This window comes from Condylura cristata, unplaced genomic scaffold, assembly GCF_000260355.1.
Source record: "Condylura cristata isolate star-nosed mole 26May11 unplaced genomic scaffold, ConCri1.0 scaffold00014, whole genome shotgun sequence".
In the NCBI taxonomy this organism is placed as follows: Eukaryota; Metazoa; Chordata; class Mammalia; order Eulipotyphla; family Talpidae; genus Condylura; species Condylura cristata.
Window position 1 is genome coordinate 9,846,567 of NW_004567115.1, and position 17,923 is coordinate 9,864,489.

At 43.9% G+C, this 17,923-nt stretch overlaps 1 protein-coding gene across 3 annotated transcripts in view; it reads right to left on the bottom strand.

Moving 5' to 3' along the window:
* Positions 1-17,923, bottom strand: part of MRAS (muscle RAS oncogene homolog) — a 49,470-nt gene that overhangs the window by 12,706 nt on the left and 18,841 nt on the right. For 2 of the 3 annotated variants that reach the window (XM_004682165.2, XM_012724935.1), the window contains exon 2: positions 15,785-15,995. In XM_004682165.2, the coding sequence (XP_004682222.1) occupies positions 15,785-15,977 (193 nt within the window). In that variant the 5' untranslated portion in view covers positions 15,978-15,995. Of the gene's footprint in view, positions 1-15,755; positions 15,996-17,923 lie in introns of those variants that run through there. The other variant, XM_012724936.1, reaches the window with a different exon arrangement.

The following is a 17,923-nucleotide window of genomic DNA, read 5'->3' on the forward strand; positions in this document are numbered from 1 at the left end:
GTGCAAAATGATGTAAAAATAAACTTTTTAATAAAAAAAAATTATAATCATTCAGAGTAATTTTTTTAAAGAATAAAAGAGTGTTTTAATAGTCTCTTGGGTATCTGTTACTAGCTTCCATATGATTATCTTGGCTAATTATCAATCGTCAGCAGTTTTGATTTAACTCTTGGCTATCCTCTCCTATTAGATTAGTTTAAAGCAAAATCCAGACATTATTTGGAATGTATCTCTAAGAAATGAGGATTCTTTTCTAAAAGGAAAAACTGTACTATACTTACACCTAAAAAAACATGGTAATATTTTTATGTAATATAATAATCAATATTCAGATTTTCTCAAGTGCCTCATAAATGCCTTTCTTTTTTTAAAATAATATGTTTATTTTTACATCATTTTGTGCATTTTTTCATCTCAGTTGTAATCCCCTTGGGCTTCCCATCACCAAATCACCCATGTACCATCACCATAGTGCAGCGCATTTTCCTCTCCGCATTGATCACATTCCCCACTCCACTCCCACAAAATGTCCATTCAGAGTAATTTTTAAAAGCACGACAGGGAGTTGAAAATCAAAATGGTCCTCTGGAAAGGACAAATAGCCATTTCAGACACTGAGGGTCTTAGAAATTTTATTACATATGCATTCCTAAGGAATTGCAAATTTATTATAGCCAAGTAAAAATATGGATCCGTAAAAGAGAAAGGTAAATGGTATTAAACTTAAATAGCAAAAATATGAGTTAATATTCAAATGAACACTGTTACACAGTTTAAAGAGAATGAATGCTAATTCATGATAACCCATAGAGATTTTAGTGAATGATAAATTCATGATGATCTAAATGTGAAGGTAGATGCTGGTGGAAAGTAACTTACAATTCTTGCCTCATTTGGAAAGAGGCTAAAAATGTTGATTACATAAAGATTACTGATAGAAAAATAAAATTATATGTACTTATGTATAAAGAATAATCACTGAAACAGAAATATATCCCAAAGCTTTTTAATCATTAGGACCAATCCAATGAAAGACAAACACAAAATAAATAAAAACATGAAAGCTTAAAAAATGGACACTAAATAAGATGGTAGCAATAAATCTATTGACAAGACAGATGAATTAAATGTACCTATTATAGCAGAAACTATATTACAAAAGACATACATAAAACAAAATGACACAGAAAAGATGAAAAATGGAAGAATAAAATGAATACACCAGCCATGGGCATCCACAAAAACCATTCAAGGCAAATACTTCAAACAGGATAAACAAGGGTATTTAGAATGGGAAAAAGTAAAAGCATCATGCAGAGAAGAATGATAAGCACCAGAGAATGTTGCCTAAAAATATATATACATAAAAAACTGAATTTCTAAAACAGTAGGTCTTAACAAATCTCATAATTGCTTTAAGCAAGTACCTGTAATGATCAATCATTACACAATACAATTTAAAATTTTAATCTGAGGGAACATACTTTACACTCGGAAAATATTTTCAAAAACATGTAGAACAGTCATAACAATGGCTATACATTAGACCATAAATAAAAATTTCAACAAATTACTGCTTATAATGCAGTAAGATCACAAAATAAACAGAAACATGAGTAGAAAAGAAACTATCCACTTGAAAATTCAGAAAGTTATACTGTTCTATAACTCCCCAGTTAAAGAGAAAATCAAAGCAGAAATTATAATTTAGGATCGACTGACAGTGAACAGTAATAAAACCTTTGATTTGAGGCCAAAGTGGTACTTAGAGGAAAATTATGGTCTTAAATACACTTCAATAAACAAGAAAGACTGAAAATTAACTGGACATTTAAATCAAGTCTAGGAAAAATGAAATAAGACCAAAGAAATATTACCAATAAACATAGAAACAGAAGGAAAAAGTAGCTGGTATCTAAAAATCAAGAGCTGTTTTTTTTAAAGGACCAATTAAAAAAAAAAAACACCCTTAAGCAATTTTTATGGGAGGAAAAAAAAAACCATAAAAAACAAGCATTTGGAATGAGAAAAAGCCTATGAATATGGATACAGAAATATATTTAATTACAAGAAAAACTATAGTTTTAGAGCAATAAATTTTCAATTCTCAATGAAATGGATGATTTAAGCAACTATAAATGAACAAAATTGGCTCAAGAAAATCTGTAAAACCTGACTAGACCAATAATTTGCAGATGAAATTGAAGAAAAAAAAAATCTACCCACAAAAAAGCTATTCTTGTAACCTACAAATTGTTCCACCGCATGGAAAATATAGGAACTTTCTAGCTTATTTTCAGAAGCTTAATAAACTGGAATTGGGTACCAGATGTCTGTGCTGGGGGACAGATACAGCCTGTGCATGGGGAATAGGCCTGTCACTCAGCCCTTTGCCAGTTAACTCCTGAGCACCTGCCCTGTCCAAATCACTCTGCTTGGTACTCTGGAGGTGACTCAAGAATACCATACTTCTTGCTAGCAAGGAACTTAGAGGCTAGCTGGGCTAATATTTAAAGGAAAATAACAATATGGGACAGAAGGTGACACAAACTATTGGAGATGGAGGTAAGTGGGGGTCTCTTCAGATTGGAGGGATAATGGCAGGTTTCAGAGAAGAAGGAATACTTGCCCTGCTCTTCAAGGAATAGAATTTTACACAAAAAGAGAAGACCCCGGGAAAGGCCTTCCAGGCAGAGGAGCAGCATGAGCAGGGCCAGGAGACTGGGAAGAAGAGAACAGCGAGGTGGTGGCCTACTGGGGTGAAAGGTCAGTAACAGGAAACAGGCCAGAAATAGGGACACCAGGAACTGGGGACAATGGACCCTCAACTAAAACATCTAAACTCTGTGGGCACTGGGGAGCTACTGAAGGTTGAGAGGGGAGAGAGGAGGGTGTCTGGCAGGCATGGAGGGAGAGGATTAGAGCCAGGGAAGTCTGTGAAGGTGAGGAAGAGGGTCTGGGCAGAGGAAACCAGGGCATAAGCAAAGGCAGGTGATTAAGATGGAGAGAATGACTGGAGAGGAGAGACAGAACCCAGAGAATGACTGTGTAGGGGACCAGGAGATAGAGAAGAGGGCACCTGAGAAATTCCTGGTAAGGCAGGTGCAACCAAGGAGAAGAACATGCAGGCTGAGCCTAGCTCACTCTAGGTAGGGTGTCCAGCCCTCTGGCAGAAACATGTACCTGGAAATGCCCAGGCACAGACCCCTTGTCAACAGCTCTGCCTCCAAGACTTCCTGGGAAAAGCTGGAGGTAACAGGCAGCTATCCTTGTAAGAAGTGATGCTTCTGCCTGCTTTCCCCACACCAGGTGGCAAGTAGGAGGCCTCCTGAGATAAGACAGCACCAATGGAGGGAACACCAGCCTGGGTCCCCACTAAGCCTTCTTACTCCCTCTGCCCTACACCTCCTCACTTCCTCCTCCATGGCTTCCAGAGGGAGGCAAACCCTCGGTGGCGACTGGGAGCTCTGAATTTGGCCTACAGCCCAGGGTTGTCTAAACTTCTGCCATAGTTGGCCTACTATGTACTCCACTGTATTCCAATTCAGAACTCAGAAGCCATATGCGCACACACGTACCCACACTGATCCTTCTAAGGAAGACTTGGAGGGAAGATATCACCTCTTGCAAGCACACATGAGGAACCTGAGGTCACCAGAGTTAGAGGGATCAGAGGGGCCCAAGTTCTTAAGCTGAGAAAGAGGCCACTTCGATCCACCCCGCCCCAAAGCCAATGACTGAGACTGCCCAGCCCTTTTCCTAGTTCTGGCCACCCTGAACGAGGTAGGCTGTGACTGTATTCTGAGCCTTGATCCAAGCCAACTAGAATGCCTTCTCCCCATTGCCCCGCATGGCTGCAATTCACCTCCTCTCCCGAGAGCCCAGTCTCTACACCCCATCCAGGGCCCTGTGTCAGCAGTTTCTCCAAGTGTGTGCCTCTCAGCTTGGCTTAACTACCCTCAGGGGTGGCAACTCGGTGGGAGCCTGGCCTTTACTTTGTGCAGGTGCAAAGTATCAGTACCCAATGAGGGTTCAAAAAATATTTGCAAGTGTCTTGACAAATCGTGTCCACGTGGTAGGAAATGCAGTTATTGTGTTCAAATAGCCTATGCCAGCATTAGAGGAAATCACAGGAAATGGGCATCTTATCTTACAGAAACTTCACCTTTAGGGTGAAGTTAAGGGTTCTGGACTATGAAACAAGCAAAATGCTAATTCCTAGAGATAAGATGACTTCCAGGATCGGGCTGTCTGCACCTCCCACTCCAGACACCGCCTCCGAGGCGCAAGTGGCCATGCACCTTCGGGGACACAGCCAGGGAGCCTGTACCTGAGAAGACGTAGCTACAATCATGCCACCTGGCTGCATACCACAAGATGCGGCTCCTTCCTGTTTACCTCGTGCTCCCCTTTCTGGGTAAGGGTTTGTGTGCACCCACCTGGGGTGGGTGCCAGGCAGAAGGACTGGGTGCATCTGTTCCCAGAAAAGGGGCTGCCTTTTTCTCGGAAGTGCCGGCAGGACAAGGAAAGTCAGGCCACTGGAGGCTCTCTAGGTGGGAGGGAGCTAAAATCCCTTGGCAGGTGCAAGCTGACTCCTGGCAATGGGAGAAGATTCCTTCTGGCAGATGCTCCAACCTCGCCCCACTCTGACTTGAAGACAAGCAGGGAGCAGTGCTAACCTCCAGCCCCAGGGGATGCTGTTCTGGGGGCCACACTGCTGCCACTGGGGGAAGGGTGAGGAGGGCCTGGGCATGTTCTCATGAGGCCCATGAGTGCCCTGAGTTGGTGGGCAAATTGTAGATCAGTAGGTGCAAGTCTTTAGAGAGCTGGCCCTCAGATTTGTGGGATTCTTAGGAACACATCCCTCCCCAGCCCATGTTGCTCTGAGGAAAGAAAGAGGGGACAGGGGAGGAGGGGCCTTGTGTAACCAGGAGCCCAGGCAGGGAGAGATGGGAGTAATGGAGAAGAACAAAGAGGCAAAGTGTTGGTGGACAATCCCAATTCCACCTCACAACCACTCTGGAGGCCAACATGTCACAGGTGGAAACTGAGGCAGGGCAAGGTACTGATGCTACTAGACTCACAATGCTAACACATAGTAGTAGTTTCAACCCAGGTCTGTCCGCACAGTGCCTGACTCTGCTGCTGGCACCTGTCTGTGAGTGGGGAGCCAGCAGCACTGTCCCCCAAAGCCTGTGAAAACAAGTTGGCCTACAAGGATAGATAGGGACAGAGGCCTGATCCCAGTGTTTGCTGAGACAGATGACAAAGGCCTGCTGGCTATGTTGTCCACATCTTGCACCCACTTGTTATCACATACCTGCTTCCACACATTGGGGCAGCCTCATGTGTTGGAGAATGTAGGGAAAGTGAATTAATCAGGCTTTTTTTTTTAAGATTTATTTATTTATGCTTATAGAACTGGGATACAGGCCAGAGATGCAGAGGGTGAGAGGATTCACCAGAGACAAAGTGGGGAGCAGAACAGGCCGAGTGATGAAGTACACTGCTGAGGGGAGCAGCGAGCAGGTCAGGAGAGGTCTGCCTCACTATGTGGATCACCTCCAGGGCGGGGATTGAACTCATGCTGAATTGGCTTTAGCTTCTTAGTGCTGTGTTTTAACCCGCTGTGCCACCAGGGAGGGCCTAATCAGGCTTTTTTGCACCATCTAGCCTCTGTGGCTATCACCCGTGGCCCTGATGATGCTAATGCAGGAGGCGCTTGGGAGTATGGGCACGGAGCCCATGGATCTGACTGTGGACACCTGGAACACGGGCATGTGCAAGTGTGCATAGCTGAGCCCAGAGATCAGGGCTGGAAGGGTGGTGTCACTCAGACGGAAGACCCCCCCGGGAGGTGGGCTCCAAGAGGATGTGTGACTGCAGATGAAGTGAAGGCATGAGAGAATGCCAGAGGGAGCCCAGAGAAAGAGCAGAGATTCGTGGGGGGCTGGGAGGCTCACTTGCCTCAGAGCCTCCCAGCCCCGCTGCCTTGCAGGCCTCAGGCTTGCTACAACAGGCCGCAAACTCACAGGGACAAACTCACTGCAGTGCTGCCTGGGTTCCCTTTTAAGTTGTTTTTTTTTTTAAAGATTTTATTTATTTATGCATACAGAAATGGGGTACAGGCCAGAAGTGCAGGAGAGGGGAGCAGCAGACGAGACAGAAGAGGTCTGCTGCACCATGTGGATCACCTCTGGGGCGGGGATCGAACTCACACAAAGGGGCCACAGCTTGGCGTAGCTTCGCATGCAGTGTAGCGCTCCAACCCGCTGTGCCACCTCTATAGTATCCAGAGATTCAAAATCTATCTCCCATCCCTGTGGGGTCACTCCCAACCCAGGGTGCTGCTTCTAGTGCCCTCTCTCTAGCTAAAACCAATAAGCAGGAGCTTAAACTCCACATGCTTCCATCCAAATACCCCCACCTGGGAGACTGTGGAAGCACCGCCAGAGGGAAGGGAACACAGGGCAGCCACCTTAGAAGACCATTTGACAGTTACTCAAACCCGAGTTAAACCGAGACAGGCTGTGACCTAATCGTTCCACTCCTAGGTGTGTTTGTGTATATAGATACATGCACATCCCTAAGGGAAGTGAAAACATCAGCCCCTACAGAAACATGAATGTTTATAGCAGCATGATTCACTGTAGCCCCAAAGTGGAAACAAGCCAAGGCCCACTGACATGAAGGGACAAAGTACGGGATGGCCATCCTGTAGGCTCAATGGAAGTTCCCAGGTTTTCTCTGCCCTCTGTCATTAGCATCTATGATTGACACCTGTGGCCCTATACACGTGCCCGAGAGTGAAGTGGGCACACCTGAGCTGAGAGACTGAGCACCAAAGTGAGGAGGGGTGTGGGGAAGATGCTGGATAGTGGCTACCAGAGAAAAAAGGGTATAGGGATTTGCAGGGGGACCCAAGTGGCTGTCTCCCTGATGGCTTGTTTCCCCCAACCTGTGGGGATGATGCGAAGAGCTCCAAGGGTCTCTTCAAGCTACCTGAATTGATGACTAGCCTAGCCAGCATGGGATGGCTGCAGAGAACATATTCTAGAATGTTATTCACACATAAAAGGAAACGAAATTTGGACACAAGCTAAAACATGTGAAACTGCTAAATGAAGATGCCAGTCTTAAAGGCCACATCCTAGATGATTCCATTTATATGAAATACCCAGAATAGGCAAATCAGTACACATAAAAAGTAGATTTGTGGTTTCCAGCACTATGGCTCAGGGACAATGGAGAGTATCTGCTAATGGGTGTGAGATTTTTAGTGGGGAGATGATGAGAAGGGTGTGGATTTACATAGTGGTGATTCCAGTGACTGCTGGTTTCTTAATCAACCCGTTGATGATGACTGCACCACTCTGGGCGTGTGCTGTGAATCACTGTCTGTATACTTTAGAAGAGGTGATTTCACGTGAGAGCTGTATATCAATAAAAATACTTCATCAAGCACATGTGCCACCACCCTCTCCAGAGAGGAAAGTCCTGACCCTGTTCTAGGCAAGGCCATCTCCTCCAGGGGGCACTGGAATCTGTCCCGTTACTCCTGCCAGGGTGGCCCCCTTGCTCTCCTGCATCATCCTTTTCTTTGGATGGCTCATTCCCATCAGTATGTAAACATGGGATAATTTCTCTCATCTTAAAAAGTAATAAAACCAACGGGCCCTCCTTAATGGCGCAACTGGTTAAAGTACACAGCACTATGAAGCTATCCACAGCCACTGTAGTACTAGTTTGACTCCCGATCTGGCAGCTGACCCACACGGGGCGTCAGACCTCTCCTGACCCGCCTACTATTCCCCTCAGCAGTGGACTTATTCAGTCGGCCTGTTCTGCTCCCCAGTCTGTCTCTAGTGAATCCTCTCACCTGCCCCATCTCTTGCCTGCACCCTATTTCTTGTATGCATAATAAAATTTTTTTAAAAAGTAATAAAACCAAGAACAAATGTTAAAAACCAACCCCTTGAGCCCACATTTCCTTCCAGCTTTTGTCCATTTCTCCATCCTCGTTATTGCCACACTCCTTGGCTGTCTGTTCTCATTGCCTGCTCCTCCACTTCTGTACCCTCTCCAGAACCCTGCACCCTGCTGCAACCTCTCTGGACCTACATTCCTGGCCCTTCTGCCACAATGATCTTGTCAATTTACCAACGACCTCATGTCACTAAACACTCTGGTGGATCACTTGCCAGCACCTGATGCAGCTGACGGTTCCTTTGTTTCTGAAAAGCATTCTGCACTGGCCTTAGGATGTCACCCTCTCAGTTCTCACCATAGTGGCAGGCCCTCCAGTGTCCCCTCACCGCCTCATTCTCTAACCCTTACTGGGTCCCCAAGCTCAGCCCTGGGACATCTGTTTCTCTGGTGATCTCCCACCTCGTGCCTTTGCAAATCAACTGCCACATTTCCATCCCCAGCCACACATCTCCCTCAACTCGACTCAGACAACCTACTGCCACTTTGACTTCTATCTGAAAGCATGAGAGGCATCTCAGATTTAACAGGTTCAAAATTAGACTCCTGACTTCCTCCACAAATTTGCTTTTTACCATTCTTCCTTATGTTAATAAACTATTCTACCAGTGCCAGCCCATACACTTACTTCAGCACAAATCCTGTTTTCCCCCCCTTCCTCAGTGATCTTGTATATCACCAGGAACCCCTTACCTAGCCTCCCTCTCCCACTTTGGTCTATTCTCCACACCACAGCCACAGTGAGCCTCCTAAATCATCAATCAGACCATGTCCTTCCTCTGCTTAACCTCCAATGGCTTCGCAGTTCCTACGACCTATGAGACCAGTGTCCGCAGCTATCTGCTATTAACCTCCCCTCAATCACTCTGCACCCATCCTTCTCAGCTATTCCATAATAGGCCTCAGACTTTTGCATCTGAACTTTTTCTGAGGTCTCTGCCCTCAGGAATGCAGGCCTACCTTTCTCCTTCAACTCTCTGCTCCAACATCACCTAGTCAGGAAGGTCTTTCCTGACTAGCAACCCCTTTTTCACTTCTATTTCCTTTACCTTGCCTTATTTTTCATTACATCACTTACTCCATATAGCACATTAATAGCATATATTTATTCACACTGTTTCCCCTATTCTAATGTAGCACCATTAGAATAGGGGGCTTAACTCTGCCAGCTGCTAAACTCTCAGGTACAGAGCCAGCACCGAGCAGATACCCAGAAGTGCTTGCTGAGTAAATAAGTGAACATACCTAAGCATGCAGGACTCTTGAGGCCAGTCCACATCAGCACTGGAAAGGAGGTAACTCCAAATCAGAAGCTCATGCCTCACTCCCAGAAGTCCCCAGACACCGGCAGGTGGTTGGTGGCCTCTCACTTGTGCATGTGATGGGGTTTACTCATGAAAGCACCAAGCCACCCTCATAAATAGTAATCGAAATCACATTAGAACAATCACAGCAACAATTGCATCCACCAAGGCTTACTGTGTACCACCACTCACAGGTACCATATTTCCTCACTTATTCAACAAGCAAAACTTACCACCTAATAGTGTATGCTAAGTAAACTTGTGGCCAGCTGACCAGTGATCCAGTGATGGACAAAGGATACGGTCTTCTTCCTCAAGTGGTTTACCATCTATACTGTTTTTCATTTATTCTTTGCAGCAACTGTCAGGGTATATTCTATTTGGGATGCAGACTCCATAGATGAGATACAAGATGTGGTCTAGAGGCTGTGTGTGCCCAAGAATAAAAGAAGCCCCTAGGTACTCAGACCTGAGCAGGGTGACACAGCCTGACAGGTGGCAGCATCACATGTCACCAAACACCAGGCAGACACATGAGTGCCCAACCCACACTGGCCAGGTAGGTGTGCTCAGCCCAAACCAAGCACATGATTTCTGAAATTGTAACCAAGGTGACCTTCTGAAATCAGAGCAAACTCCAAATCAAATGCAGGTGTACAGGTTCTCACTGTCAGCAATGCAACAGGCAAACTGCCTGGAGTTTGAGTGTTGAAGGACCTCAGGCTGTGGGCGAGGGTGCATGTGCATGCACACCGTCATCACTCTGCCCTGCTGAGCTGACTCTAGGTCACTTGCCAGCGTCCCTTGGTTCCCAAGCTGGCTAGTGGGGCTAGGTGAGCACAGGGCAAAATTAAGAGCTCTGACTTTCAGGTCAGAGACAATAGGACTCTGATCAGCTGAGTGATGTCAGACCTAGTACTTCCCCTCTCTGAGTCTGCAGGAGTAACCTTGAAGTGGGGCTTCAAGAGGACGGGCCCTCAGGGACGTGGGCAGCAGTAGTTTATCTAAAATGATACCATTTTATCAACTAAGATGGTAGTGCTGGTGCATACTGGCTAAAGATGAAGAGCTGCTATGTTTACCTATAAATGAAGACACTAGTCTCAGGTTAGCAGATGAAATAAAACAAAACCCCTATAAAACCCTTAGCATGCGGTCTAGCCTTCAAGCAAGGTCTGGTAAACAGAAGCTGCTACTATTTCTATGAAGGCAGAAGGAACAACAGCAGTAGAGCGCTTGGGAGCAGATCTGGCCTCAGTGTAGCGATGGGCGTTCTACCAGTGAGCACAGTCCCAGGTGCCTTGAAGTTCTGGGAGCTCTGTGTTACTGGAAGCATTCAAGCAGGGCTGGCAGATGGAACCAGGATAAAGGGTCAGGCAGAGGCCTGCAGGGCTGGATTTCATCATCTCAGACCAGTGGTCATGTTGGTTGTTTTTTAATAAAGGAAAAGAGGGAACTTCCTCCCACATCACTTTTCAGCAAAAAAAAGGGGAGATGCATACAAGTATCAGCCAGTTCTATCTGTACCCCACTCTTGGGGGAGTGACTGCTCTGAAGTTGGCTTAAGGGCCGCTGAGCCTACATGTCTATCAAGTAAAGCCCCTAGAGCTCAGAAAAAAGTGTTCCTTTCCTTTTGCTGCCCTTCCAAAGTCCTCTTCCCCTCCCCCTCCCTAGAAAGAATGTGGATTCAAGTGCTCAGGGGGAAGTCAGGTCCAGGCCCCTCTGAGAATACAACAGCACTTGTGTCTGAGGTTTGGGCAGAAGCCAGGGTGGAAATGTCCCAGCTTCTGAGGGTGCAGAGAAGAGCCAGGGTTTTTGCCCTTTGCAAAGGCCAAGCTCTTGCTGGGGCAAGATGGGGATGGAGTAGCTGCAGAGCCAGGCCCAGGAGCCCACAGGTGGGAAGGAGTATTTGGAGGCTTTGTTCTGTATTGATGGAAGAAAGTTGCAAGATTCCAGAGGCTGGTCGGGCAGAGGGTGTGGCTGGAAGCCATATACTGGGGAGGCCCAGAAATACCTGCCCCTATTTGTCAGTGGGCTGAAAATTTGCTCAACATCTTGCCCTGTATGTCCAAGGCCTGCGCCAGAGTAGCAGGCAGTATGACAGAATGAGATGTGCTTGGCAAAGTCAAAAGACCCTCGGCCTGGTTCTGCCTCTAGATAGGTCTGTTGCTATGCAAGTTATTTCTCCATCTGCAAAGCCCTTTCTTTTAATGTGAAGTGAGGACTTTAGAACCTTCAGACCCAACCTCACAGAAAAAACAGGCATACTGAAACTCCAAGAGAAAATAACTGAAGCAGGGACCGGCTGAGAGACGTGTATACCACATGCACAGCGGCATTATTCACAGTAGAATAATGGTGGAAATAGCCCAACCGTCCATTTCTGAATAAACAGGTAAGCAAAATGTGGTATGTACATATGGCAGGACATTATTCAGCCTTAAAAAGGAAGGAAATTCTGACACTGTTACCACATGCATGAACCTTGACGGCATGGTACTGAGTTAGATGGGCCAGTCAAAAAAGGCCAGGTATTGCGTGACTCCACTGAAATGAGGTACTAGGTTAGTCAATTTATAGAGTTGGGAAGTAGAATGGTGGTAGCAGGGGCTGCAGAGGTGGGGAAAAGAAGACTTAGTGTTTAATAGTGTGCACTTTCAACTGGGGAAGAAGAATATGTTATGGAAATGGATGGTGTTGGGGTTTGCAGAACAAGAACAATGGATACCCCAAGATTGTACGCTTAAGATGTTAAGATGAAAAAATGTACGTTACATATATTTTACCACAATAAAAAAAAAAATACAAAACACCAGGACTCTGACAAAGGCTTGAGTCTTCCATACTGGGGTAAAGTAAGTCACATGACTGAAAGGTGACTTCAGAGCCAGAGACCATAAGAGAGGTTCTGATAGTTGGAGATGGGGGAACTGATGGAAACCCACAACAGAGTGGTGGGCCACACTGTGAAGAAGAGGATGTTGCCAGAGCTGGGCCTTAACAGTCGAAGGTGAGATGAAGGCACCCAACCCTTGCAGGTCTGCAGGTAGTACAGAATCTGGCCACTGGCCCCTGTCAGGTCAGCTGTCTCCTCCTAGCACTTAGGTTCTGAGAGGACAAGGGTAATGAGGCCCCTTGAAAGAAAACAAGAAACAGGTTTGCACATACGTGTGAGATCCTCAGTGTGGGAAACAGAGGTTTCCTGAGGAAGCTTATGAATCTCTGATCTGAAATTTAGATCAGAGCAAGTACCTGACCCTCTGAAGGACTTTGGGTAGGCATAGGAAGGGTAGATGAGTGCCTGGATCCTGATCATCCAGGCAAATCGATTCCCTTTTCCTGGGTTCCAATTCCATTTTTCCTGGGTTCCAATTCCCATTTCCAGAGACGCAGGGATCAGCCAGGGGAGCTGGAAGGGGATCTTTCTAGGCAATCAGACAGAACATAGGACACAAAGGAGAGTTCAGGACATTGCTAGCTGTAGGAATTTCTCTGTGCTGTTTTCTCCACTCACAAAATGGAGAGATCAACAGTATTCACCACAACAGAAAGCCTAAGAAACACTATCCACCAACTCAATTTAACTGGCATTCATTGAACTTTCCACCCAAAAACAGCAGAATACATGTTCTTTTCATGTGTGTGTGCAACATCTACTAAGACAATATATCCTGTTCCACAAAATAAGCCTTGATAAGTTTTAAAGAATTCATATAAAATATGTTCTCTGACAAAATGAAATTAAAATAGAAAGCAATATCTCTGGAAAATTCCTAAATATTTGGAACCAAGGGGTCAAAGAAGAAATCAAAAATGAAATTAAAAAGTATTTTAAACCAAATGAAAACATGACATTTAATATTTACAGACTACAGCTAAACAAACTCTTAAAAAGAAGAAATGTTCAAATCAATGACATCAACTTCTATTCAAGAAAGTAGAAAAATAAAGAAAAGTAAATCCAAAGTAGACTGACAAGAGAAAAAAAAAGTGGAAATCAGTAGAACCAAATGAAAAAAACCAATGGGTTCAAAATCTGGTTCTTTGAGAAAATCAATGCTATTGATAAATCTCTAGCTAACCTGATAAAGAGAAGAAACAAAGGAATGAAAACGTTAGGATCACTGCAGATTTTACAGATTTAAGTTATACTTCTAAAAGAAATAAAGTTAACAACATCATGCCAATAAATTCGATAACTTAGACAAATCGAACATTTCTAAAAGACATAAACTAGCCAAGTTCACTAAAAAAGAAGTGGATAACCTAAATAGCCCTATATCTATTATAGCTAAAAATCTTCCCACAAGAAATACTACAGGCCCAGGTGAGCCTCAGTTTACTAAACTGAGGGGAAAAAATAAACACTTAGGAAAAAATAATACCAATTTTGTTCACTCTCTTCCAGAAAACTGAAGATAAGGACATACTTCTCTATTCATTCTATAAGGCCAGAATTATGCAGACATTACAAGCTAACCACAAGAAGTTCTCTTAGGAATATAGCCACCAAAATTCTAAACAAAATTTTAGAAAATCAAAGCCAACAAAATATAAAAGAAGAACACATCATCACCAAGTGGAGTTCATCCAGAGCTACAATATTGGTTTAACATTAGAAAAAGTAATCAATAGAATTTACCATAATAACAAACTAAAGAAGAAAAACCATGATTCCATTAGACACACAAAAAAAGCACTTAAGAAAGCCTAATATCCATTCCTGTGAAAAACTCTGAGAAATTAGGAATAAAATAAACTTCCTCAACCTAAAGTGAATTAGTTAAAAAAAAAAAACAAAACCCTATAGCTAACACCATACTTAATGTTGAAAGACTTAATGCTTTCTCCATAAGATAAAAAAAAAAAGGAAAAGTATGTATATATTTATTCAGTGAAATAAAGCAACAAAAAGAAATAGGTCATCCAGGTTGAAAAGGGAAAAGAAAATGATTTACTTATAGACATTATCATCTATGCAGATAATCCCACAGAATTTACAAAAGTCATTAAAATTCAGATTGAGTTTAGCAGGATTGCAGGTTATAAGATTAATACACAAAATTCTGTTGCATCTTTATATATTTGGAATAAATAATTAAAACTGAAGTAAAAATATAATTTATAATATAGACACAGGTATCAGTATGACAAAATATGAAAAAGACCTATGTACTAAAAAAATATAAAATTGAGCCCTCCCTGCTGGTGCAGCAGGTTAGAGCACAGCACTAAGAAGCTAAAGCCACTTCAGCATGAGTTTGATCCCCACCCTGGAGGTGACCCACATGGCATGGCAGTATATTTCGTCAGTGGACTTGTTCTGCTTCCCATTCTGTCTCTGGTGAATCCTCTCACTGCCCCTGCACCTCTGGCCTGTACCCCAGTTCTGTCTGCATAAATAAGTAAATTTTTAAAAAATATATAAATCAAAGAAATACAGTATTTACACACCTAATTTTCATCAAAGGTATAATGCAATTCAGTGGAAAAAGGACAAGTTTTCAACAAACAGCTCTGGAACAATTTCATATCCATATAAAAAAAATTAAACCTTGTCCATACCTCACATTATACACAAAAATTAACTCTGCATAGATCATAAGCCTAAATATAAAACTCCAAACTATTAAGCTTCTAGGAGAAAACTTTTGACACCTTGTGTTAAGCAAAGATTGCTTTGATACAATCCATAAAACAACAAATTGATAAACTGGATTCCATCAAAATTAAAAACTCTGAACTTGGAAAGATGCTATTTATAGAGAATGAAAAACTGACCACAGACTAGGAGAAACTATTTGCAAATCACATCAGTGGTTTTTAATACCCCAGTGATTTTTTACAGTTCCCTCCTAAAATGACATTCTATAGCTAATAGCTCTTTGTTTGAGAGACTAAGATAGTATAAGGTAATAATCAGTATGAATCTAACGAGAGCTTTGGCTCTCTAACCTCAGCATCACCTGGAGTGTTTGTTAAAACACTGACTGCTGGGCTCCACCTCAGCACTCCTGACTTGGCAGGGTCTGAGAGCTGGCAGTTCTGGGTGATGTTGCTGGGGCTGGCCTACCTACATTTTGAAAACTGCTATTCTAGACCAATTTAGATTAAACCAGAAACAATGTCAGATGAAAGATTCACCCCTCCCACAATTACCATGAAAATTATGCTTATTAAAAAATAATATACCCTGCTTTTAAAAATTCATTGGGGACATCTGTAAATGCTCATCAGAACTTCTGATCAAAAGGAAATAAGCATGACATTACTGAGCTGGCATGAGCCTTGCCTGGGCTTTTTTATTGAATACACATTTTGGTTTCCATAAGGCTGTTCAAAATTCCCCCTAGAAGCCATACACAGGCTTATGCCAACTGTCCCATAATAGTAATGTGGAAGAAAGCTCCACATGCCTTCCCCAAGGTTGGCCATGCCCCCTAACTCGCCCATCCTAACACCCACCCAGTGGAGGGCTGCCATGCACATCTCACCGTCCAGGATGGCCCACTGATTGTCAATCTCTGTATGCTTCAGATAGGAATCTTCAATGGTGGGGTCGTAGTCAGGCACAAAAATCTTCTGGAAGAACTGGATGGTAAGGGCACTCTTGCCCACGCCTCCATCCCCTACCACCACAAGCTTGTATGTGGGGAGGTTGTCACTAGGAACAGCACTGGTGGCCATGTTTCTGACAGGTCAGACCTGGGGAGGTAAGACATGAGGATGAAACAGGAGCCTTGTTCCTCTTCTGGTAGAGGAAAATATTCATGTGTTTTCCTGCCTCAAGTAACAAAAACTCCCAATCATAAAAAAATTTTAAAGTAGAGAATCACAAAATGAAATGTCACCAGAGACAAACCCACCACCAGAGACAATCATGGTTAAAATGTTTTTTTAATCATTTATTGACTACCAATGATGTGCCAGGGGTCAAGGTATTAGATGCTACATTGTCTTTAACATGTGTAGCCAAAAGTCATGTCAGAGGAGCTTTTCTGCCACTATACTCTGCCCTGTTCCTTTGGAACAGTAAACAGGGGTGCATTAGTATGAACAGGATGGAATGGAGGTTCCCCATTCACATCAACGGTGACCAGTTGGGACTGCAGTGCTGAGGGCTGACTGAACTCACCTCTCAAAATTATGGGATCCGGAATCCCTTTCCCTGGTCTCCTTGTGCTTTAGCATGGACAAAGTGGGGCTAGACTATTGGCATCTGGTCAACCCACTTTAATTGGACAGAAGTGGGGCTAAGTGTTTTTTTATTGTTATTGTTAGTTACCTATATATTTTTTTAAATTTAATTATTATATCATTTATTTTTTTACATCTTTATTCATTTTGTGCATTTTTTCATCTCAGTTGTAATCCCCATGGGCTTCCCACCACCAGCTCACCTATGCGCCATCACCACAGCCCAGTGCACTTATTCCACCCCAGTTCCCATCCCATTCCCCGGGGGGCTAAGTTTTGTTTTGGTTGATGAGTGAGTCCAGCTAAGGCAGTCAATCTCAGCTGATGGCAGTTTTTCCCTTCCAGGGATATCTGGAGATTTTTTTGGTTTCGAAACCAAGTAGGTGCTAATATGGCATCTTGTCTGAAGGCAGGGATGCTACTAAACATACTGTAATACACAGGACAGCCCCCACAGCAAAGAACTCTCCATCTGAAATGTCAACAGTGATGAGGTTGAGAAACCTTGAGCTAAAATGATGGGAAGGGGGTGATTACTAGAAATGTGGGGATAGGATTCTAAAAGACTAGTCCTTAACAGATAAGGACTGAGTGTGAGGAGGTGATAGCAGACAAGTGAAGTGACCTTTGAAAATGGTGGAGGAAGACAGGCATGCAGGTAGCCTGGAAGAGGCAATCAGAAACATGGAAAGGAAGCCAGGATCTGTCACAATGAGCCCATCGTTTCCAGAAGGAGGAAGAGGCTGACAGAACCAAGTGTTTTACACTTTGGGGAGGGTGTCACCTAAAAACAATATAAGGTAGTTGCCAGACTTCAGCTCCTAACTGTGAACCCTGCCAAGGAGAAGCAACTTCCGGTAGGCCATCCTGGCTGGTCTGAAAGCTGAGCCGAGACAAAAGAGTGAAAGCTTGATTCTCCTTCAGTGCAGGAGAAAAGAAAAGAACCCCAGTGTTTGTACAACAAAAACATTTAAAGGATGGGGTGCAGGCAGCAGGGAGGATAAGGGACAGGTGTCTTGTGTCCATCGCTGCTGCTTGGGAGGGTCACTCACCTACCTGCCCTGAGTTTCCTCACTCTCACATTAAAGGGCTGAGTTAAAATTATTCCTAGTTCTAAAGGAACCTTCAGTTCTAGATTTCAACAGATTTCAACAGCAAGCATGTTAGACACAAGTGTGGGTTATGTGGCCATACGATCTGCTCGGGGCGCAGGTGCATCGTTGCATAATCTCCTGCAGTTTCTGCAGCCTGATGTTGCCATTGAGGGTTTCCCTGTGATGAGGGGAAGTGGGTGCTTTCATGACTGTGGGTGAGAGTGTAAATCTGTCCAAACTGGACCGGGAACACACTTGTGCCAACAAGCCAAAATTTAAGGTAGATATGCCCTCCCTCGCAGTTATGCCACAGGTGAGGATTTTTTCCTAAGGAGTTAATTG